The 26069-nt window shown below is 41.9% G+C and overlaps 1 protein-coding gene across 1 annotated transcript in view; it reads right to left on the reverse strand.

Moving 5' to 3' along the window:
* The window catches only part of MICAL2 (microtubule associated monooxygenase, calponin and LIM domain containing 2), a 272353-nt gene that overhangs the window by 9596 nt on the left and 236688 nt on the right, over positions 1-26069 (reverse strand). Inside the window, exons 32-34 of the mRNA XM_074014283.1 lie at positions 22257-22349; positions 19057-19150; positions 2067-2166 (exon numbers count right to left, since the gene is read on the reverse strand). Coding sequence (XP_073870384.1) covers positions 2067-2166; positions 19057-19150; positions 22257-22349 — 287 coding nt within the window. The remainder of the gene's footprint in view (positions 1-2066; positions 2167-19056; positions 19151-22256; positions 22350-26069) is intronic.

A 26069-nucleotide genomic window follows, 5' to 3' on the forward strand; every position in this document is an offset into this window, starting at 1 on the left:
GGTCAATATGGTAAAACCCTGCCTCTACTAAAAATACAAAAATTAGCTGGGTGTGGTGTGCACCTATAGTCCCAGCTACTTGGGAGGCCGAGGCAGGAGAATCACTTGAAACCAGGAGGTGGAGGCTGCAGTGAGCTGAGATCGCGCCACTGCACTCCAGCCAGGGTGACAGAGCGAGACTCTGTCTCAAAAAAAAAAAAAAAAAAAAAAAAAAAATGGTTATAATGAAACAAATCATCACTAGAGATGACCCCTCTTCTTCCCAATTCCTGGCATTACCTTCCATGTCAATGGAACTCAATGAATGTAACTCTGGGCCACCTCTCCCAACCCTACCCTTTCTCATTCTCACCCCAGGGGAGGTACATTTGGGAAAAATAGACTATGTGAGCTCAACTAACTCCTCTCTTTCTCTCTCAGGCTCAGTCAGTCTTCAGCAAACATTTGTTCTCAATAACCCTTGCCATAGTTTTAGGGCAAGGTTTCTCAACCTTGACACTTTAGACATTTTAGGCCAAATAATTCTTTTTTGTTGGGAGGGACTGTCTTGTACTTTGTAGGATGTTTAGTAGCATCCTTGGCCTCTGTTCACTGGATATCAGTAGCATCCCTGCCCCTAGATATGACAACAAAAATGTCTTCAGACATTGCCAAATATCCTCTGAGGTTATTGCCCCTGGATGAACCCCACTGGTCTAGGATAACAGCCTTGACCCTAAGGAGCAGGTGAGTCTGCTACCTTTTGTGATTAGGTAGGTATATGTCTACTTCTGGGGTTGGTTAGTGTAGTGGGTTGAATGGTGACCCCCTAAAAGACATGTCCACGTCCTAACCTATGGAAACTGAATGTGACCTTTTTTGTAAAGGGTCTTTGCAGATGCATTTAAGTTTAGGACCTTAAGATAAGAACATTCTGGATTTTCTCAGTGGGTCCTAAACCCAATGACCCAAATGTCTTTATAAGAGCAGAAGAGAAGACACAGACACACAGGGAAGGCTGTGTGAAGACAGAGGCAGAGACTAGAGTCACAAACTCAGGAAAGCCCAGAGCTGGAAAAAGTGGAAAGGGCTAGGACAGGTCCTTCTCTAGGTCCTTCCTCGTGTTTCTGCAGGAAACACAGCTCTCCCAACACCTTGATTTTGAACTTCTGGCTTCCAGACAGTGAGAGAATAAATTGCTGCTGTAAGCCATCCGGTCTGTGGTAATTTGTTATTGCAGCCTAGGAAACGAATACAGGTAGCAAGCCAATCTGGGCTGTCATACTTAGCCATGTACAAGCCATTATCATATCAGCCATTATTGGTAATAAAGATAATATTTTGATGTTCCATCTATTGACTTGGTTGTCTTATTTCTCACCTGGCTCAGAACCCAGGCAGGGAAGAGTGGTAGTATTTATTACACCCCTTCAAAAGTCCTTAAAATTACCTCCTGGGGTTAGGGCAAGAATGAAATGATACAGCATAAATGGAAGCACCCAGCACGACTTGTGACACTTAAATTTATACTACATGTTACTTTTTTCTCTCTAGAATGATGACAGGTTTAGTGACCTTCAGCTTTTTCAGAATGTGGTGAGATCCATCTCCACTTTTTGATCTCCCAACGAGGCTGCAACTGCATTCAGAGAGGACAGCCAGCCAGATCTTAGTTCTTCATTCTCTTAAAGCCACAGGAAGTGGTCAGGCATATGTCACTGAGTCCTTCCCAAGATTTATCTCAGAGGCCAGACACAGCCTTCCCATTGCAGGTGTGTGATCACTCTTTTAACATGGGCCCAGGGAAGAGAGATGGATTGAAAATGCCTTATCCAAATGACCTTCAGCTCCAAACCCATTACCCAAAATGTATTTTAGCCACAGGACTCTGCAGAGAGAACAGACAGCTAAAGATTCTTTGCACTAATGCCAGCATGATATGCAAGACATAAAATATCAATTTGCCTCAATCACTATTCTGTATGCACAAGGAGAAAAAGTCCCTAGACTTCAGCCTAGGAGGGTAAGCCACCCCGCTTTGCCCCTTTGCTTTTAGGACTCACTGGTATCTGTGTTGCCTTACTTACATGATTAGGAGCTCCGACTCATATCGCATTAATTTATTCTTCTCCAGAACCAGCTTAAACCATTCCTGCAAAAGCTGTGCTTCATCCTGTGCACCTGAATCTGCTTAAGAAATCAACAGCAAATGGGTTAGATTGGCGTTTCTCTCCCCATGATCAAACTGCTTTGAGCCACTTTAGCAGGTTATGTTTGTAGTGAGAAGGGCTCTGTAGGCAGCAGCTCCCTGACACCCTGTAGATGCCTCCAGGTTATGGGCATGACAAATAAAACCCACCTGTGCATGCTCTGGGTACGTGTGTGTGTGGGGGGGTCTTCTCAGACACTTAGGGCATGACCACTCCAGTTCCAATGGTCACATAACCATGATAACATCCCACCACAAACGACCCTCCCCTTGCCTACTCGTATATTCTTTGTAAAACTTATACATGTAAATGCATCACATTCTTCACCAAGGACAACCCTAGCTGCTGGTCATCATTTCCTTCTTCTTTTTTTCCCCCAGATCAAATGCTTACTGAGTGCCCAGGTGGCCTGTGGCTCCTTCCATGGGGCAGGGAAGCTCATGCCACATTTGGTCACAGAGGAGTGTTGACTGGCATTTTGATTTTTTGAACAAAGAAAAGTCAAATAATAACAAAAGAAGTTATTAGCTTTGTGTCTCCTGGGGGTAAAGTTATATCCATGTATTCTTATTACTTAGATTATGACCTTTATTAAACAGAAGAAGAATCATGAGAAAACTGGCACTGTTTCTTAGATATTTAATGTTAGACACTAAATATCTAGGTACTAAAATGTTAAAAGGTGGCTTTTGAATATTTCACCCTGAAGGGAGAACACAAGCTGTATGGCAAATGCTCATGGTCATCCTAGAAGGATTTATCCTGGAGGGTCCTATACACAGAGGGGAAAACAAGGCAGACAGAAGCTTTGTGTGACCTTGTGCAAGTTGCTTAACTTCTCGGAACCTCTGCTTCTTCACTAGTTAAACTGGAATGAGAAGACACACGGGCAATACGATATGAGGATGGCTATGTTGATGGGCTATGTACCTTACATGCAGCATCTAATTTAATCCTCATAACAAACTTTTCTGTAGATACACTTATCATCACCACTTGATAGCTGAAGAAATGGAGGTTTAAAAGATTAAACTTGCCCAAGTTCACAGTAAGCAGCAGAGCTAGAGTCTGAACTTAACTGTGTCTGATCCTTAACTGTATCTTCACTGCTATGTATATTTCTCCCTCCCTCCTGCTAAAGTAGTCTTTTAAGGTAAATAATACGCCTAGTTCATTGCCTTGCACATAGCAAGAAATCCATAAAAATTAGTTCCCTTTTCTCCCTGTCTCCTGGACCACCTTTTTATTGATAATGAAACTGGGGCCCAGAAAGATTTACAGTCATGTCTCAGTATTTATGGAGGACTAGTTCTAGGACCCCCTCTTGGATATCAAAAGCCATGAGTGCTCAAGTCCCTTATATATAATGACATAGTATGGTCAGCTCTTCAAATCTGTGGGTTCCTCATCTGTGGATTCAACCAACTGTGGATCAAAAAATATTCAGAAAAAAATATTTCACAAAGTTCCAAAAAACACAAATTTGCTGCACTTCAAGTACTATGTTGAATCCATACAAATGAAGTAATTTGTAGGCATTGTGTTAGGTATTATGAGTAATCTAGACATGATTTTAAAATATGGGAAGATATGCATAGGTTATATGCAAATACTGTGCCTTTTTTTTTTTTTTGAGACAGAGTCTCGCTCTCTTGTCCAGTCTGGAGTGCAGTGGCACGATCTTGGCTCACTGCAACCTCTGCCTCCTGGGTTCAAGCAATACTCCTGCCTCAGCCTCCTGAGTAGCTGGGACTACAGGTGTGCACCACCACACCTAGCTAAGTTTTGTATTTTTAGTAGAGATGGGGTTTCACCATGTTGGTCAGGATGGTCTCGAACTCCTGGCCTGAGATGATCCTCTCGCCTTGGCCTCCCAAAGTGCTGGGATTACAGGTGTGAGCCATCGTGCCTGTCCTGCTATGTCATTTTATATCAGGGTCTTGTGCATTCATACATTTTAGTATCTGCACAGGAGTTCTGGACCCAGTCCTACATAGATACCAAGAGGTGACTGTATTTGCATGTAACCTATACACATCCTCTAGTATACTTTATATAATTTCTAGATTATTTATAATACTGAATATGATATAAATGCCATGTCAATATTTGCCATATTGTATTGGTTTTTCTATTTGTATTATCTTTTATTGTATTATTTTAATTTTTCTCTAAATATTTTCAATTTGCAGATGCAGAAGGGTGAACTGTATATGCAATATCCCAGATTATTTACTTTATGGGCAAACTGGTGCTAGAATGCAGAGCTTGGCTTCTGTTTCATTCATTCACTTAATAACACCTATCTATCAGACATCTCCTATGTGTTGGTATTACCTTAGGTACTGGAGATATAGTGATATATAATGTTACATTGCATGAGAAATTTGCAGATAGTAAGGCATTGTGCCTACCAAAAAGGATATCACTAGATGCTCTTTGGATCAGATGGACTCAAAGAGCTAGAATAAAATAGAATATTAGAAAACAATCACAATAAAGCAACAAAAAGTACTGTGGGCACACGGGGGAGGGAGGATTTTCCTGATCAGGGTGTGAGGCTGGACTTTCTAAGGGACTGGGGTGGAAGAACAGGAACACTTTTGAGAGGAAATAATGAGGGTGGAAGAGGGCATTTTTCAAGAAGAGGGAACAACTTGAGGAAAAAGGAGGGAATGGGGAAGAAGATAGTGGAGACAGAGATTGGGGGGGCTGAGGGGCACGGAGGTATGGGCAAGGAGGCCTGGCATTTTTTTTGATGATTTCATCACAGAGAATAGTGCTAAGGCATTTGCACTTCATGCTGTAGAACACAAAGGGACATTAAAGGAGGTGGAGTAGGAGAATGATGTGCGAAGTGTCGTGTGTGAAGGACTAAAGTGAGAGAGAGAGGAGGGAGGGAAATAAGGTGTGATTCTTTCTTAGGTTTCTTGAGTGAATGAATGTTTGAGCAAGCGAATGTATAAACATTGAGGGCCAACATCTTCTAAGCATTGTATGTGGTGCCAGACAGGGGTAAACACTGCTTCTAGCTCTTTAGGTAACTGGTAGCTCATGGTCCATTGGGGAAAACCAACATAGCCAAATAGAATACAACATGCCTCTTGTGAGAACACAGGAGGCAGGCAATTAATTGTGTGTGGAGAAAGCAAGGGAAAGCCTCAGAGAGGGGACAGCAGGTGCACTCAGTCTAAATGGATGAGTGAGTTTGCCAGGGAGAGGGGGGAAAGAACAAGGCATTCACAGACATTTGTTGTTGGATGAAAGAATGAAGTATGTATGCCAGAGATCACATAGAATATAGAAGTTAAGAATGCACACTTTGAACTCAGACTTGGGATCAAAATGCCACTCCTCTACTTCCCATTTTGTGGGCTTGAGTGATTATCATAGACTTCCTAAGCCTCAGTCTTTTTATCTGCCATGCAGCTGCAGTGGGATTATGCACACAAAGCCCTTATCCCAGTCCTGGCACATAGTATAAGCTCAATAAATGGGAACTGTCACTACTGAAATCATACAATATACATGGTAGAAGAACCCTCCGGGGTCATCTGGTCCAGCCATGAGCCAATGCAGGAATTCCCTCCATTCCTCCCTGACAGGTGACTGCTCTATAATTATCCATGGGATGAGGGAGCTCCCTTCTGTTCAGGAAGTCTACTGCAGGGCTGTGTACTTTTAAGTCCTGAAAACTTTCTATTGGCCTTCAATGGGTTGACAGCTAGCCATTGATTCCAGTTTTTCTCCCTGGAGGAGGATGGAAAACAGTCACTGTATATTTTACATGACAGACCTTTAGATATTTGAGGACACGTCTCAATTGACTGAAGTTTGCTCTTTTCACAGTGCCTCCAGATCGTCTGTCATTTTGTCATAGGAAGGATGCCCATTCTGCTTACACTCTAATTTTCCAAGATATATCTTAAAGACAGTCTAGAATTAAACAATATATAAACAACCCAAAATAGAGAGACCCTCTCACACCTTCATCCTATGCCCAGAGATTGAGAAGTCTTTTTAGCAGCATTTTCACTGGGGCTCTTATTTACCAGTAAATGAACTCTGGCTTTTCCACAATGGTGGTAGTTAAGTCTGATAACTTCATCTCCTACTTGTGCAACTGATCTTTTTCATAACCCAATTCAAGACTTTATATGCATCTTGTTAAATATCACCTTATTTATTTGGCCCATTATGGAGATATCTTTTGAATATTTTATCCAGCTGATACATTTCTCCTAACTCTGAGATTTCTGCAGAATTGATAAATGGGCATCCTGTACATTTATGTGATATTAGAAAGCAAAATGTCAGATGGAACTGGACATGGAAGACAGCTATCTGGCCCATCATTAGGGACCTTTCTCAGCCTTTGGATGAAGCTGACTCTATATGCACCAAACTGGTACCATCCAGCCCACATTGCTATATCTTGTCTATGAGGCTGTTAGAGAGATGACCAAGGTCAAAATAATTTCCTGAACTGAAGTTCCACAATGTCTGTCACGTTCATTGGCACTACAAACCTTGCATCTCCACCCAGAAAAAGAAATGACATTTGTTTTTCACAGCTTCTCAATAAATACTAGTGGTTCCTAGTAATCTCAAAATTCTTTCTAAATACTCACAATTTCTTTTCTTTTCTTTCTTTTTTTTTTTTGAGATGGAGTCTAGCTCTGTTGCCCAGGCTGGAGTACAGTGGTGCAATCTTGGCTCACTGCAAGCTCTGCCTCCCAGGTTCACGCCATTCTCCTGCCTCAGCCTCCCAAGTAGCTGGGACTACAGGTGCCCACCACAACGCCCAGCTAATTTTTTTGTATTTTTTTTTTTTTTAGTAGAGACGGGGTTTCACCATGTTAGCCAGGATGGTCTCGATCTCCTGCCTTGTGATCAGACATCGTGCCTGGCCCACAATTTCTTTAATAATTGTTTCTAGGCTGGGCGTGGTAGCTCACGCCTATAATCCCAGCACTTTGGGAGGCCGAGGCGAGGGGATCATCTGGGGTCAGGAGTTCAAGACCAGCTTGGCCAACATGGTGAAACTGCGTCTCTACTGAAAATACCAAAAATTAGCTTGGCATGGTGGTAGGCACCTGTAATCCCAGCTACTCAGCGGCTGAGACAGGAGAATCGCTTGAAATTGGGAGGTGGAGGTTGCAGTGAGCCGAGATTGCATCATTGCACTCCAGCCTGGGCAACAGGAGCAAAACTCCATCTCAAAATAATAATAATAATAATTGTTTCTAGAATTTTGACAAGGGTCATAATTCATGTTTCTTTGCCATATGAAAAGTGGAAAATATGCTCCAAAACCTTTAGTCTTTTGGTTCCAAAATTCTCCATGAGTTTTCAAAGACTGAGGTCATACATACAAGCTATTCCTTTTGTTTTGTTTTGTTTTGTTTTGTTTTGTTTTGTTTTTGAGAACGAATCTCACCCTGTCACCCGGGCTGGAGTGCAGTGGTGTGATCTCTGCTCACTGCAACCCCTGTCTCCCAGGTTTAAGAGAGTCTCCTGTCTCAGCCTCCTGAGTAGCTGGGATTACAGGCATGTGCCACCATGCCGGACTAATTTTTGTGTTTTTAGTAGAGATGGGGTTTCGCCACGTTGCCCAGGCCGGTCTTGAACTCCTGGGCTCAAGTGATCCACCCACCTCAGCCTCCCACAGTGCTGGGATTACAGGTGTGAGCAATCACGCCCGGTCAATGTGCAAGATATTTCTAAAACAGGGGCTTAACTCAGCAACTTCTGATTGAGTAACGCTACATGCAAGACACTATTCTATGTTCCATCTTTCACCTGGGCTTACAACTCTCTCATTTTTTCCACCTATCTATATTCAGTCCCTTCTAGATATTTAATGTTTCTAGATTGAAGATCGTTTTCCCTTGATAGAGAAAACAGAAAAGCTGAGAGCTGAGAATTCTGCCTTTCCTCATCATCTAACATTATACCATCTGCCACACACACTGGGCCTATCCTTCCTTGTTCTCAATCCAAAAGTAGCAGCTTTCAAGACACTATTTTGCTGTCTTTAGAGCATTTTTTTGTTGTTGTTTTTCAGATTCAGCCTCTTTGCTGCATTATACCCACAGGTTCTAGCTAGACTTTTATCCAGGATTACGTATCCTTTTCTCAATCTTTTGTGTCCTAAAATCTGGCCTGTTAGAGAGTCTCTGTGCTGCCACAGTGATTCCCCTTGACACTGTACTTGACAAACACAGGTTGAACTGAATCACTCAATTTAATTATTTTTTCAGTGGAATAACTTGTAATTTTGTTGGCTACAGTTCTTTTTTTTTTTTTTTTTTTTAATGGAATGAAGCTCTTGTTGCCCAGGCTTGTGTGCAATGGCATGATCTCGGCTAACTGCAACATCTGCCTCCTGGGTTCAAGCAATTCTCCTGCCTCAGCCTCCTGAGTAGCTGAAATTACAAGTACCTGCCACCATGCCTGGCTAATTTTTGTATTTTTAGTAGAGATAGGGTTTCACCATATTGGCCAGGCTGGTCTCGAACTCCTGACCTCAGGTGATCCACTCGCCTCGACCTCCTAAAGTGCTGGGATTACAGGTGTGAACCACGGTGCCCAGCCTATTTTTCAGTGTCTTCCTTTCTTCAGTAGTCAAACACACTTTGGGGGATCTTTGGATGTGGAATCAAGTGCAAGCTTCCAGGAATCTGCCTTCCCAAAGTGTTGGGTTCAGGGTGACTGTGCCCTGTTCAGCCTTGCCTTGCTCTCCACTCCAACCATGCACCAAGAGGTTCCTCTATGATTTCCATCAGCTCCCTGCCCCCTCCCCATCAGATTCCTTCCTGTGGGTCCTGATGAAGGCAGCATTGCCCCTCGCTATAAATGCAATAGAGCAAAGTGAAAGAAGCATGGGCTTTGAAGTCAATCAGACTTTGCTCTGCCACTTACAAACATGTGACTTTGGGCACATAACCTCACATCTCTCTGCCTGAGTTTCCTCCTATGGAAAATGGGGATGGTGATGATAGTACTACCTTATAAATTGGATTAAATGAGCTGATGCCTATCAAATGCTTAGCATTGTGCTTGGCACATAGTAAACACTCAGTAAACTGTACCGTTGTTACTCCAACCTTGCCATTTCTTCCAACATCTAGTTCTATAGTTCAGCATGGATTATTTTCTGTTCACCTTTAGAATTCAGCTAGAGTATAACCCCTGCCTTGATTATACATGGCTAAACTTTATTTTGTAACTTAACGTGAAGTTAACAGAAACTCATAAATAATACTTTTTTTTTTTTGGCTTCATGTACATGAAAAGGTCATGTGGCTGTGTGGATCATCTGCACTTCTTGGGAAGACACGAATACCTGGTACCTATGCGATGGTTTGCTTATCCACATCTCCATCTGGTCCCATAGCTGCTGGTGCATGGAAAACCCTTTCAGGGGACTCTCATGACCAGTTAGGAACCAGGATGCAGCTGCAATGGTGCAGCCAAAAGGCAAGCAGCCACTGGCTGTGAATAGAATGGCCCAGTTCTCCAGCCCTTTCTTCCTCTCACCCTCTGCCTGGGTCCACTGTCAACTGGCTCTTCAATTGTTCCTGTGTCCTCATCACATGATTTTTCCTGTGAGAAATGTAAATATCCCACTTGCTGAGGTGAAATGATCAAAACCCAACACAAAATGACTTTTTATTAATAGAGTCATTTATATTGGCTCACTTTTGCCCAACAGTGCTCTCAAAATTGCAAAGCACACTATGTCACTCCCAACCACCAAGACTGGTAAATCTTAGTCCCTACCTACCCTAGGGTGACTGGCATGCAAAGGTCAACAACTTTTTTCGTTTCTTTTTTTTTTTTTTTTTTTTAAGACAGAGTCTTGCTCTGATGCCCAGGCTAGAGTGCAGTGGTGCAATTTTGGCTCACCACAGCATCCACCTCCCAGGTTCAAGTAATTCTTTTCTTCAGCCTCCTGAGTAGCTGGGACTACAGGCATGCACCACCAAGCTCAGCTAATTTTTATATTTTTAGTAGAGATAGGGTTTCGTCACGTTGGCCAGGCTGGTCTTGAACTCCTGACCTCAGGCGATCCACCTGTTTTGGCCTCCCAAAGTGCTGGGATTAGAGGCATGAGCCACTGCGCCAGGCCAATAACATTTTTTGGAATGGATAGTAGTAGAGAGAAAAAATGATCTATTTGTTCTTTAGACTCATGTCTTTTTTTTTGTTTTTTGTTTTTAACCTTTTTTTTTGTAGGTAATGCTGAAGGCTTCTCCGATTATGTATTGGTGTGTGTTTTTTTTTTTTCCAAGTTGGGTCTTGTTTTGCTGTGTGGTTCATAACTATCTATCTCTTTTGATGTGATTTTGCACCTCCTTAGAATCTGTGAGAAGTCCTAATTCAGTGTTCGCTGCAATTTTGTTGATGTACTCTTCATCCTCACTGATGATCTAGGGGCCTTCAAGGGGCTTTAGAGAAAGTGGGGCAGGAACTCTCAATAGCAGTGTGCAGGGCCTCTCCCCTGGACTGGCTGGGTTTTGGTCCCTGCCTTTGGTTCTCTGGTCTCTGGTCAGCACTCCACTCTGGAGCTCATGCACAGACCTGTTTCATTCAAGTCTCTACCAACCTTCATACCTGGAGCTTTGGGTATGTCTGCCTCCCACAGGCTCCTTACATAGAATGATGATCATCCAGAAAGCTGTGCTGTGGATCTGGCCTCATTCAGTCTTGACAAGCCCAGGATGCTAGTAGCTAGCTCACAATTCTGTTCTGGGAGTCAGAGCATGCAGCTGAAAAATAAAAATTCTAATCTTTCCCTTTTAAATTACTTTTTTTGTTTTGTTTTAAACTGTATATTTTTTAGAAACAAAATAATTAATTTTTCTTGACTTTGGGCTTTATTGAAATTGTATTACACTGTATGTATTCTTCCACAACTTGCTTGTTTTAAATTCAAAATTATGTTGTAAAAATGCATCCATGTGACTGATTCATTTTCACTGCTGTATATATAATATTCAGTTGTATGACTATACCACAAATTATTCATTTTCCTGTTAATGGATATCTGAGTTGTTCTTACGAGTTCTGCTATTATGAGCATTCTTCTATGTGTCTTTTTGGCCATGAGGGTAAGAGTTTCTCTGGAATATATATCAGGAATGAAATTCTTAAATTGTAGGGTATGCACATATTCAACTTTACAGCCTAAAGCCAAATTGTTTTCCAAAGTGTTGTGACAATTTATGCTCCCACTAACATTGAATAAGAACACCCCTTTATTCAACTTTACAGCCTAAAGCCAAATTGTTTTCCAAAGTGTTTTGACAATTTATGCTCCCACTAACATTGAATAAGAACACCCCTTGTCCCTTACCCTTGCCAAGTACTTAGTATTATCAGATTTTTAAAGTTCTAATAATTTAATAGTTTTCAATAATTTCTTACTATAGTCTGAATTATTTGTATTTTCCTGTCTTTTTCCTAGGTTTGTTAGACATTTAGCATTCTTCTGTGAAGAGTATATTTATGCCATTTGTCTATATTTATATGGTTGTTTGCCTATTTCTTACTGATTCATAAGAGTGGAAATATTCTAGAATGCTGACTCTTTTTTGGTTATATTTTTTTGCAAACACAGTTGACCGTCTATATCTGAGCCTTCTACATCCTCAGATTTAACCAATTGTGGATTGAAAATATTCTGGAGAAAAAAAAGGATGGTTGTGTCTGTACTGAACATACACAGACCTTTTTTTTCTTGTCATTATTCCCTGAACAATATGGTATAAAAACTATTTACACAACATTTACATTGTATTCAGTATTATAAGTAATCTAGAGAAGATTTCAAGTATGCGACAGGACATGCACAGGTTATATGCAGTGACTATGCCATTTTAATCAGGGACTTGAGCATCCTCAAATTTTGGTACCTTCAGGGATTCTGGAACAAATCCTCTGTGGATAACAGAGTGTGACTGTATATTTTCCAAATGAGTGGCTTTTCATTTCCTTTATAGTATCTATTGACTAACACTTGAGGTAAAAAAAATTCTTCTTAACATCTCAAGTTTCAATTTTCACATTAAAGTCCTTAATCTTTATGGAATTGATTTGTTTGTATGGTACAAAACAAGACTCAATTTCGTTTTTTCCTCTATGGAAACCAATTGTCTCAGAATCACTTACTTCCTGTGATCTCTAGTGCTATTGCTGGCTTATATCAACTTTTCATATATATGAGATTATGTTTGGGTCCTCTGGTGACTTTCCGCAAAATATTAAAATTGGCTCCATAAGATAGTACATGTTTTTTGCTAGACTAGGTACCTTATATTTTTGATGCTAACATAAGTGATATCTTTGTTACTTCATTTTCTAGGTGTTTCATGCTGAGATATTAAAATGCAATTAATTTTTCTAGTTTGAGCTTATATCCAGTCACTGTTATTTAGGTCCTTATTATGTTTAATAGTTTACTTGTACATTTTGGGGGTTTTTTCAAATAGACGATCATAGCATCCAGAAATAACAACAATTTTTTTTCTGTCTTTCCAAACCTTTTGCCTTTCTCTGCCTTGTCTTACCACACTGGTTGGGATCTCCTGCACGATGTTAAATAGAAGACTTAAGAGTAGGCAACATTATTTTATTACCGATTTTTGAAGAAATGCTTCTATTTAACAGTGATGTTTGCTGCATGGTTTTGGATGATATGTTTCAATTAAGAAAGTTCTATTCTGCTCCATCGTGGTTTTTTTTTTTTTGTTTTTGCTAAAAGTTTTTAGCAAATGGATGTTAAATTGTGTCAAATGATTTTCCTTCTTCTATTGAAAAGACCATAAGATTTTCCTCTTTAATTTTTCAATATGGTAGTTGTAAAATCACCCTTAGATTGCCAGATTTAAAAATTAATGGGATTAAGTGTTCATTATATTCTTTTATCTTTTTGAATCTTTGCTGTATCTGTGGTTGCATCTGCCCTTTCCATTTCTTCTTTATTTCTGTCTTCTGTCTTGTTTTTAAAAAACAACTTAAGAGGGTCAGCTTTAGTCTCTTATTAGTTTGTTCAATATTTGGCTTGCAATGAGGCCATGGACTTCCTACTGAGTGGCCAGTGAAGCTGGAAACAGAGGCGAATACATAGCAAGTGGACTGTTGGTATTTGTTGAGTGAGCCAGTCTTCCATAGACTAGGAGTGTTCCTGTACATCTTTGCTGAGTGAGCCAAACTGCAAGGCCCTACCATCCTCTGAACCTGAGCCATTCCTCTAACTAATCAGGTAGAGAATTCCGAGAAGTGGGTCAGGATACTACCGTGTGACTACTGCACAACTACTTGCTTCCTGGGAAAGGGGAAATGGCTCATTTACTGCTTGCTATAAAAGCTGCTGAGTCCTTTTGCTGGGGCTCCCTAGCTATGGGACAACTCACTGCATGCACAGGTGCCATCTGGGCTTGCTATCTGGGCTCATCATGTCACACCATGGGACCTGGGGACAGGGCAACTTGGGCTTCCGTGCTGATGCTCCTGCTGTTTGCTATGCTGTGAATAATAAACTCTCTTGCTCTGATGTACTGAATTTTGTTGTTTACTTTCTGCACCTATAACATTGTGGCAAACAACCCAAATTCCTTGCATGCTTAATCATCCACTTTGAAGTCTTATTACTCCTAGCCATTATCTATAAGGTTGGTGTCCTTTTCTGACAATATCCCACTATATTATGTGACAAAATAATATTATCTGTGTTTCTGTGTTCATGGCTACCTGTATTTAGAGAGACTCCTTTAGAATCACAGAAGATCTCAACCCTTCCCCTGCTCTGCTGATTTATGAATACACAGTAACCAGCCATGTCTAATGATGGATGAAAGGGTACAACCTTTAACCCACTGCCTTCCAGTACCTTTTGAGAACAAATAGTTATGGAAGGAAACCTAAAGAATATCTATTTCCTAAAACCCATTCCCAAATTGTGGCAGAGTGTCAGAGAGGCATGCCTCAAAACCCATAGTCTGCTATCTTTGTTGAACAGCTTTTATTGCATTGCTGTTTTTTTTGGGGGGGGGGGGCGGTGGTGGCGGGGGTGTGGGAGTGATAACAACGAGTCCTCATGGAGATCCTTGTTTGGACCAGGCATGCAAAATTCATGTATTACAAATATTTATAGAAACCAGCTTAAATCTCTTTTAGGGAGTATAGTTATAAATGAATGTGGATGGATGAACAAATAAATACAATTTGAGAAGTCATTGACCATCCAGCTGTGTTTTATAATAACAGGGATATAAAAGAAAAGAGAAGAAATATTTTTGAATACCTATTTGTATTTCAGGTCCTTTTTTGGGTGCTTTACTAACATTATTTCACTTAATCTTTTCTTCATATCACCCCTGTGAGGTTGGTATTATTCATTCAATTTTACAGATGAGAAAATCTGGCAGAAAAGTAAATAATTGTATAAGGACTACATTGGGATTCAGACTCAGGAGGGTCTGACTCTAATGCCTGTGCTCTGTCCAGGACACCTCACTGTACGTTCTCCAGGAACTTTTATTCCTCGGGTCCTCAGCAGCAGCGAAAACCATGGAGCCCAATTTAGAGAGACTCCTTTAGAATCACAGAAGATCTCAACCCTTCCCCTGCTCTGCTGATTTATGAATACACAGTAACCAGCCAGTCTCTCTAAGCCCAACTACTTCCCTGGTTCTGGTGAGGCTTTTGCTGGCATTTCTCACAAAATGTGTGCTCCTGCTGCCACCTGCTGGCACCTTGCACATCCTAATTTTCCTTGGTAAACCCCTCAATCTCCAGGAAGTAGAAACCATCTGGCTCCAAAAAAGGCGAGAAGTTCCATGCAGACAACTAGCTGGTAAATCTTCCCCAAAGCTGGTAAAGTTATAAGGGAATAATTATTCTTATTCGCCTCCCCTGGGGAGAAATCCTTTCTCCTTCGAAGTTACTCAGTTTTCATCAGATTCCAGGTATTGAAGGAAAGCCCAGGTTGTGTTATCCAGACCACTTAAATTTGAATGGTGGTCTCTTGCTAGATTGTGGTATTCCATGGCCCTAGTAGGTAACACTGATCATCATATTGACAAGCAACAAGCCAGCAGGTAACAAACAGTGCCTCAACCAACAAGAGTCTAAGTGGCTGCAGAGCTGGGCTTGGCCTCTTTCCAGAAGATGGTAGGGCCCCCAGGAATCAGGTTACTGCATATCCTGGTCCTTCACCTGGCCAGCTAGGACCAAGAGGGGACTTTCTTCCCTCTGTCAAAGACATCTCACAGACACACACACACACACTCACTCCACCACGTCCTGCAAAACATAACGATTTGTCATCTGGGGTGGATTGTTAGATTTTTGTTTTCTTTTGTTTCCCTTTCCTTGACAAAATGGGGAAAAACCCTTCCCGGGGGCGGGAGAGCTTATTTCTGACTGCTGGGAAAAAAGAAAGCAGGAATTGTTGTCACGACAATGAGGAGCTCATCAAAGCCTCATTTTGCTCATCAGCCATCATTGCCCTCCATCCCGCACCCCCGCATGTTCCTCTAATTCAATGCCCGCCTAATGAATAACTCCCAGAACAAAAGCCCCTTTCAGGCAGCCTACATAATTATCAGAGGAGCCTTGCATAACTGTCGCAGACTACTCATGTTTTCAGGTCTGTCTCTAAATTTGGTTATTCACAACCTTTATAGCTCAATATTATTGCCTAACTGTGATCATTTTCTAATTATCCTAATAATACCTATTAAATAATTCCCATTAAATCACTTGAACCGGAGCAGCACAGGCCAGCTCAAATACAACTTAACCTAATAAGCATTGGTCATTCATTAAGCAACAGGGCAATCTCTTAGAGGGACTGAATAGAATACTAAACCACCAAGGAATATTATTATTGCACAAATGTTATTACAAGTTAGAGTATATTAATTTTGGTGCCTGGTTTGCAAAACTTCGAATTGGTTTTGAGGCCACTCTCCGTGACTTGACTCTTTTAGTCTCCAACCCCTTGTTGATCTGCATCTATCACCCACACAAGGACAATCAAGGGAAAAAGGCCCATAAACTTAACAGGGGAATTAAATTACCAAGGATATAAAGGGAATGAATGGAATCCATCTTCTGGCTGGCTTGGCACACCTCTGAAACATCACAAGCTGGCCAGATTTCTTTTGCTATAACTCAAAATAGCTCTCTCTTTTCTTTTCTTTTCTTTTTTTTTTCATATTTGGGGATGAGGAAGATTTTCAGAAGATGCTTTACAATTTTGGTTTCTCTCATTTAAATTTCAAGCAGTAAAAATTAGACAATTCTTTAAAAGAAGATGTGTGTGGATACTTAGTAATATTTTGTAAAATGATGTGAGTAGTGTTTACTGAATGCCTACAACGTAGTCAATACTCTGGCAGAGACTTTGCCTATCAACACCCCTAATTCTCAAAATGACCTGGTAATATGGAGATTAGTATCTTCATTTTTCAGATAAGAAATCTAGGGCCAGAGAGGTTAAGTGATTTTCCCAGGACTATTCAGCCTAAGTGGAGTGGAACAGAATTTGAACACAGGACTTGTTGGCACCCACAGCTCCCCACTTTCCACCATGCCGCTTCTTGGCGTATGTTGCTGGCGGCAAACTGAAGCATACTCTGGCTTTTCTGGTTTTTCCTTTTCCTTTCTAACACTCTCACTGAGATCAGCAGATTCTCAAAGACGAGAACCAGAGCCTTCTGGACTGGGAATATGACCAAACCACCAAACAAGGGCAGTTCATTCTACCGAAAGCCCCACAGCAGCTGTAGAGATGGACAGTGACTCTCAGTCCAGGCAGCAAGAAACTCTTTATATTTGTAAGAAGCCTACTTTTTTTTTTTTTTTCCGGAGACGGAGTCTCGCTCTGTTGCCTGGGCTGGAGTGCACTGGTGCGATCTCAGCTCACTGCAAGCTCTGCCTCCCGGGTTCACGCCATTCTCCTGCCTCAGCCTCCTGAGTTAGCTGGGACTACAGGCGCCCGCCACCATGCCCAGCTAATTTTTTGTATTTTTAGTAGAGACGGGGTTTCACCATGTTAGCCAGGATGGTCTCGATCTCCTGACCTCGTGATCCGCCCGTCTCGGCCTCCCAAAGTGCTGGAATTACAGGCATCTACCGTGCCCAGCCTGTAATAAGCCTACTTCTAATGAGCAAATTTGGGTCATCTTTGCAAGGAAATCCAGCGCATTTTAGTGAAAAAGCAAACAGGTATTGGTTAATCATCTGCTCCAAGCCAGACACTGGTCTATGAATATTACATAAATTATTTTAGCTAATCCTCACCACAAATAGAAGTAACTATTATTATCACTCCCAATTTACCAACAAGAAAACTGAGGCACAGAAGAGGTAAAGTCTGACTCTAGCATTTCCCTGAAATCTAGTCCTAAATTAACCATGCAGTTAATGAAACCGAAACCCCAGGATCCCTCACTTGGATGGGTCTTTGCAAGGTTCTGGAAGCAGCCCTCACAATTTTACACACGTGACTTTGCACGAACTCCAGGCCTCAGGAAATCTGGGTCTGCACCTGCTAGTGTCATCGCTGTGACATAACTGGACTTTTAAAGAATTGAAATCCTAATGTTTCACTTGTTAAGTAACAAGTAACCTGTTATTTATATTATTGCACATTATTTCAGTGCTTGGTTTTTCACCTTTTATATCCCAAATGCTGAAGGCTGAAGACATCACATTATAAAATTAAAGAGACAATACCCCCAACAAACTCTTAGGGCCCCCCAATTCATGAGCCACACACCTACTGGAAGATTTCTGAAAATGTAGATTTAAGCCATTCCTTACCTGAAAACCCATTCACTGGCTCATTTGTGAAGATATTTCATGTCTTTTCACATTTGACCTTTGCAGGCACTGTTCCCTCTGCCAGAACAATCTCCTCTTCACTGGTTAACTCTTGTTCCTTCTCAGGTTCTCATCGTATAGATCACCCCTTCCCAGAAGCCTTGCCCGCTGGCTCCCCTTGCCCCAAGATCACTTAGGCACTTCTTGCTTCTGTTCACATTGCACCTAATTCTTGTTCCTATCATAGCATTCGTCATACTGTATTGTGGCTTACCTCTTTACCTATGTGTGTCTCTCAATGGACTATAAACTTCTCAAGGTAGGAACTGCTTCACACTCATTGTTACAGACCCAGTGTTTTAATGTCTAATGTATAGTAGGTCTTCACCAGATGAGTTCTGTTTGAATCTAAGAATCTGAAGCTATTACTGGAATAGTTACCACTTATTGCTTTACCTTGGGCCAGGCAATGTGTTAACTTAAGCATCATATATAATTTCTTCTTTAATCCTTATATCAGTTCTATAAAGGAGAAAACCACTATTGTCCCCATTTTAGATGAGAAAATGAAAAAGTATAAAGGTTTATAACGTGACTGGCCCAAGGTCATACAGGTAGTAAAGGAAAAACCAGGACATTGACTCACTCTGGGCTTTGAATTACTACCAACACTGCTCCAATACCCATATATTTCTCCTGAATTTATTTTAATCCCTGAATTACAAAGAACATTCGTGTTAGCCAGTGGAGAGGTAGGGCTGAACAGAAGCACAGTTACAAGGTCCACGGGCTGACCAATGCTCCTGGGAATTTCAAATTGGGCCACTAGTTTGATTTTTACATTTGATCTTGGCCAAAAGGCTGAGAAGCAATAGTTTGATGTTTAAAGTGTGCAGCAGTTGTGGATTTAGCACCATATGTCCATGCTAACAGCTCCCCAGCAGGTGACAAGGTCTGTTTTCCTCAGATGGTTAGACTAGTACTATTCTCAGACCACGCCCACTGCTCTGGATCTGCTGGGATGCCGTACCTGCTTCTCCTCGCAACGCCTTCTCCAGCCTCACACCCTGGATCTCAGAAGCCCTCTGCAGCTCCTCCACCTCCTCCAGCTGCCTCTGGATGGCCTGCAACACCAGGATCAGATGTCACACAAGGACTTTCCACATAGAGTCCCAAGAGGGGCCGATTCTGTCAATTACTTTCCAAGAGAAAGAGTCCCTTTCACTTGTGATGGTCCTGCCTTGAGTAACTAGGCAAGGACCTCTGAATCCCAGACAACTATACCCTGATGTTTCCCTTCCTTAGCATGCAACATAAAGCAAGGAATCTGTGTGTATGTTCAACTGGCCCCTAAGTAGACATTAAAACAGTCTCCTTAGACAAGGCCAATCACAGATGTCCTCCAAGATAGAGGTTGTTGGGTGAGGTGAGCAGTCATCATGGCTCCTGGCCTCCTGGGAGCCAACAGCCCGACTATGGCCATGGCATAATGATTGGAGCTGCAGCCACTGTTCAGAGCAGGGCAGGGGGTCCGGGGGCAAACATGGTACTTGCATAATCTATTTTTCCCAAGAAGAACCAGCCTATACCTCCCAAGGAGTCAGTCTGGAGAAAGAGAACTGGGCCAGCTCTCGGGGTTTCATGCTCCTGTTTTCGATTGTCCTGCTCCTGTCCTTAGCTACAAATTGTACCTGTTCTTTCATTGCACCATGGGCAGATGCCCAGCGTTCTTTCATTGTGGAAGTGTACTGTGGCTTTGTTACTAGCAGGTTGTTAAGGTGAGACACAAGATGTTTAACTTGTTAGGGATGACATCATCCTCTCCTTAGGTTCATTATAGACACCTGTTAAGGTCTGGGGTCATGACTGTGTTTCCATTTACATATTTATTTTCCTTACTATTAATCTCCTGTGTATATTACAAAGGAAAGTAGGGAAAAGCCATTTCTATATAAATTTTGTTCATCCCCATCCATTTTCTCTGCTTTCAAATACCATGCTGTCAAAAGGCATATCCCTTGGCAGAACAGACTTTGCACCTGGCAGAACAGGTATATTCAAGGAACTGTCAGTTGTTTGGGCAGGCAGAATGCCTGTGTTCCTTCTCTGTTTTACTTTACTCTGTCTCACTCCCTTCTTCCTTAACCCCACATCTTTCTAAATCTTCCCTGGAATCACAAGTACAGCAGCCGAGACCCCTCCAACCCTGGAAAGAGACCCAAGCAGGGAGGGGTGGGGCCTGTGCAACCACCTGGCTCTTCTTGTCCCAGCTATGAGTGCTTAAGTCCCAACATAATATCTGAAATAGATGGAAAGTCTACTTAAAATAATTCGTAATTTCATGCCCTCTTCCTGTCTCTCCCTTAAAGACAATTACATCTTTATAAATCCATCTCTTGCTGGCATGCTGTAGAATTGCTAAAGAAAGGAAGCACCTAAATGGTTTTATTAATGATCATTGTGCAGTTACAGCTATCTGGTTCTTAGAGACTAAATTGTGTCCCACCCCAAAGATATATGTTTGTCACACCCCCAGTGTGACTATATTTGGAGATAAGGCCTTTAAGGAGGTAATCAAGGTGAAATGGAGTCACAGGGCTGGGACCCTAATCCAATGCAGCTGATGTCCTTACAAGAGGAAAAGACACCAGAGATATTTTTCTCTGCTCATGTGAACTCACAGAAAGACCATGTGAGGACATGTGAAGAAAGCAGCTGTCTACAAGCCAGGAAGAGAGGCCTTACCAGGTGTCAAACCTGCCAGCACCTTGATCTTGGACTTCTCGGCTCCAGAACGTGAGGAAAATGAGTTTTTATTGTTTAAGCCACTCGGTCCATGGTACTTTGTTATGGCAGCCCAAGCAGATGAATACAGTGGTCATTCTTTAGAAACTAAGCATGAGGCTGGACATGGTGGCTCACACCAGTAATCTCAGCATTTTGGGAAGCTGAGGTGGGAGGATCACTTGAGCTCAGGAGTTTGAGACCAGCCTAGCCAACATGGTGAAAACCCATCTCTACTAAAAATACAAAAATTAGCTGGGCACTGTGGTAGGCATCTGTAATCCCAGCTACTTGGGAGTATGAGGCGAGAGAATAACTTGAACCCAGGAGGCAGAGGTTGCAGTGAGCTGAGATCACACCACTGCACTCCAGCCTGGGCAACAGAGCAAGACTCTGTCTCAAAAAATAAAACAAAAAACAACTAAGGATGAAAGTCTCAGAGATTCAAAATGGCTGCTATGGGTGCCAGCAGGATTCAAAAGGCCATTGTAATTCCTCTCTTATCATAACTTTCTGTGATGAAAATACAAGGAAGAGGCATTGCCTAGTTTGCCAATCAATATCATAAGACTTGTCTTGTTCTTGGAAGGAAAAGTTGCAGTGTTTCAAGGAAACCTGTTTTAGAGGTTGCAAGTGGACAGAAGTGACCTTTCCCCATTCGCTAGGTGAAAGAGGTGGCTCCCAAGCCAGCCATGGGGAAGGGGAAAGGAGGGTGGATTGAATGATATCAATTATCATTCAATTGATGTGTAGGATTATTAGCCAGATAAAGGGATTAAGTGGAGAAAGGGATGTGAGGGTATACTGGATTAACATGAGTGGTCATTCTAAGTCTGTATATCCTAAAATCCAACCCTTGTTCAAGACTAGGCTTGGGTTCCTCAGAGAGATGGAGGATGCTTTGACTTTCTGCTTCATTTTGCTTGTCTGTGATGGAGTTGTGGCTGAGCAACTTGGGCGGAAGTGTTCAAAGTCAGCAATCAGGCCAGGAAATCTGTACTGGAATGCTAGATACTTATGATTTCAACTAATCTTGAAATGGAGACAGCCCTTAATAGCTGCCAGTTTAGTAAAGACACTGTCAGGGAGTTGGTGGAAGGTTTCTGTCCTCACAGAGGACAAAACTAAGGTCACTGCTATGTGGCCGTCAGGGATGACTCCCAAGGCCATGCGTTGGCTCTTGTTCCAGCCTCACATGTCTGCAGATGGAGGGGTGGCTGAGAATAGGCTGGATTAACATGCGGGCTCTCCAGGACCCAGAGTCTTACTGAGACTAAGCCAGAGCCTCTTTAAAACACCCACAAATCTGGTCCCTCAGAGAACAAGACTGACCTTTCTCCAGCCTGCTTTCCCTAATACAATGCAGACTCTCAAACCTCTTTCCCATCCAGAGTCCCAGAATCCTGGACCCAGGCCCACTCACTCATCTCCAGTTTATTTACTGACCTGAGCCTTATAGAGCCTTTTCAATTCTTCTTGCTTAACCATCTGCTTCATTGCTTTTTCTAGCTTCTTTCTTCTTCTAAGTGTCTTCTTCTCCTATGAAAACCAATAGAGAAAAAAATTATGTCAGAGAAAAATGGGGTTGAAATTTACAATGTATCATTATAGGCTTCTGCCCTCTCCAACTAATGATTCCTAGCCACTGCTTACCTTCTAAAATAATGACATCTGGTAGAACTCTATGCAATGATAGAAATAACCTATAGCTGTGCTGTCTAAAATACAGAAACCACTAGCCCCAGGTGGCTAGTGGACACTTGAAGTGAGTGTGGATTAGAAATTGAATTTTAAATTTTATTCAATTTTAATGAACTTAAATGTAAATTTAAGTAGCCACATGTTGCTAGTAGGTTCTGGACTGGGAAGCTGCTATGTGTGTATTGGGAGGAAGTCTATGTGTAGGTCTGTAGCTGGGAATTGCTATAATAGAATACTGTCTGGGTTCAGCTGAGAGAAGGAATGACACAAGAATTATACTTTACAGGGGTGCTACAATATGGCCTAGGGATGAGAGGCTTGGGAGAGAGAGACAGGCAGGCAAGCAGACAGTTATACACACACATGCTCTCTTTCACTACATGAAAACCAGTTAACAACTTTAAATAGTGCTTAGGTTGAGTCTACAGTGGCTAATTAAACCTGGAAATGGAGAAATGTATCATTCCAATGAAAATGTTTTTTGGCTTGAGGGAAGCATGATATTGCTTCTCTTCCCTACCTCACTTTGTTTATACAATTATAGCATTACTGTCACCAGGTTGTGTGTGTACCTGTGCTTGTTAAAACTTTTTTTAAAAAATTGACGCATATAAAGTAGAAGTCTAGATCTTGATAGTGTCACTTCCAGGTTTTAGACAAAAGAGAAAAGAGAAGTGATGGTGTGGCTAATTCCACATACTGGAAAGTTCAGGAGACACTTCTGACAGGAGAAATAGCAGAGACTAATGGTTGAGCACTGGGACCACAAGACAGGCAAAGCTGGCATCCAATCCCAACTGAGATGTGTGAGCTTCAGAATGTCACACAACATTCTGAACTTCAGTGCCCTCTTTAGAGTAACGAGAAGAATTTAGTGCCTTTGTAGGGATATACTAAGGACTAAATGAAATAACAAGGCTAAGCCTTTTGGAGAATACCTGAAAGAGACATGGGATGAACACTCAGTAAATGCTAAGAGCATGATTTTTATTATTATTATTAGCACACCTATATTATTATATTTTAAATTAGCATGATTATCACTTTTTACTAAAATCTATTATGATTTTGTGTGTAGGAGTATATATTATACACACATTCTGTATCTACAAAATAAATGTTCAAATTGCGCTATTTTTACTCCGTGTGCCTTCTCTGAGCATACACGTCAACTTTCCGTATACTAGGATGAGGATTAGAGCATGCTAGACATTTCTTTTTAATGCTGGAAGAAATAACTATGAAATTCAAAAATTGTTGCAGCTAGCTTGGTGCCTACAGGCTATTTTTCTGGAATTCTCCTTAGGACCTGAAATCCTAAAGATCTTCTTCATCCTTGGAAGAAAATTTTACTCTCAGAACTCAAATTATTCCATATCATATCATCCTTGTTTACAGGAGATGACTACCAGATTGAATGCCAATCACTATGAATGGGGATTCCAGACCTTTTGCATGGGGGATTCTTCATGGGGCAGCTAGGATCTTTCTGGAAAGTCTCTAGAGGAGAGGTGGTGGGGATTAATGGTAACTGTCATCCAGAGATTGTCTAACTTAGTCTATATGGAGTCAGTTCATTTATTACCAAGTGCCCCTTGAGCTTCCATTATACTAACCTATGTAATAAATCCTCACATTTACTAAATGCTATATGCCAGACACTGTACTAATTATTTCACACGCATCATCCCATTTATTCCTCAAATTGCACTTACTTTACAGGTAAGGAAAAAAAAACTCAGAGAGGAAATTAACTTATACAAGATGATGCAATTATTAATAGGCAGAGCCAGGAGTTAGGCACAGGTAGCCTGAATCTAGTATCCACATCTCATTAAGTCTATACTGCCTTTCCTTGTGCCACATACCATTTAGACACAACAAGGACCTACTCTAAAGTGGGACTATAGAAAAGAAATGCCAATGCCCCCCCCCCCCAAATAAAGACCACTGAATGCAGTTCCCAGGCGAAAGGTGGGGGGAATTGCTTCAACAGCATCATGTGGTGTTAGTGCTTCTGAGCAGCAAAGCTATCAAACTCTGACTGTTTTATCAAGAGTCAGCAAAACAGAACCTAGAAGAGGAAAGAAAGTCATTTGTTGCCTTTTATTAAAAAGTTGCTGATACAGAAAAGAAGGATGCTTCATTAATAAACACTCACACAGTCTTACATATACAAGGCATGGTTCTTATATCCTCACTGATGGTGATGACGAAGAGAGGGAAAGACGCGAAGGGCGATGGAAGAAAAGAAGCAGAAACCTGGCAGAATCAAAGACAAGCTGCTGTGTCTTTTCCTGCCGTAGTCTCTTAGATCTGGATGGTGGTGTGGGAGGAAAGGCAGTGGGGAACAAGGGTCAAGCAAAGGGCAGAGGCTGAGAGGACACATTCTACCTCCAGTTTCCTGTGCAAAGGTTCATTTGAGCTGTCATGGGCTCTGTGTCACCTGACTGGGGACACACCTGTATGGGACAGAAGAGACAAAGAAACCAGAGGACGAAAACCTCCTCTCATTCCTTCAGTGTGAGCCCTCGAGAGGTGGGAAAAAAGAAATCTTCTTGCCAGCTTCCCTTCGTGTAAGAGTGGGCCAGGTCAGAAGCCAGGTGAAGCAGGCATGCTTTACCACCTGGCAAGCTGACGTGATGGCGGGCTCTGTTCTGGGCCAGCAGGACAACAAGGAGCTATTTTGAGACTGGTCCTAGATACCACAGTCTTGCTATTTCAATATGTTTGGGCCATTCTATTCTTTTATTCTCTGTGAGTGTCAAGATGGCTGGGGCTGGGATCTCTGCCTAATTGGAATATAGAATTAACTCAGGGTCATTCAAGGGGATGAGAGGGGCAGTAAGAAAACCACAGAAATCAACACAACACACACATAATTCATTTGTGTTGAATACTGAATTAATTAGGGACACCATTGTTAGAAATGAGAAATTCACACATCTTTCTCTCTCAACTCTCTCTCTGTCTGTCTGTCTTCTCCCTCCCTCTCTCTTCCTCTCTCCTCCCCTTCCCCCCTACACATCCCAGATCCCTCCTGCCTTGCTTCAAACTGGGCCATGGGGAGTTGGAACCCCAGAGTGACTTGAGATGATGCCAAAGCTCCTAATGCCAGATATGGAAAAGTTGAGGGTAAGTAAATAAATTTGGTTCTCCTCCTCCCTCCCCAGATCCTCACTACTCCAAAAAATAAACACTACCAGAGCGGTGAACTGCTTCTCTTTCTACCCGGGAAGCATTTTGGGTCCAACCACTCAGTAACCCCTGCCCCCACCTGCCCCACCAAGTACTCTACTGTCTCAGTGAAAATGCTCCAGCTTCAGTGGATAAAGAAAATAATGGTGGGCTTTGGTTATGGGACGTCTGTCTCTGTGTATGTGACAGACAGACACATTCATAGACATATACAATGTTTGTGTTTTTTAATCTACAGATATGAGAGTTGTTTAAAGAGTTCTCCAAAAACATTCATGTTCATTGAGAAAAGAAGTCAATCGTCTCCCCAGCTGGCACGGGGCTTGTCCCTTCCACAGCAGGGATCCTTGGAGTATCCAT

This window comes from Macaca fascicularis, chromosome 14, assembly GCF_037993035.2.
Source record: "Macaca fascicularis isolate 582-1 chromosome 14, T2T-MFA8v1.1".
Classification (NCBI taxonomy): domain Eukaryota; kingdom Metazoa; phylum Chordata; class Mammalia; order Primates; family Cercopithecidae; genus Macaca; species Macaca fascicularis.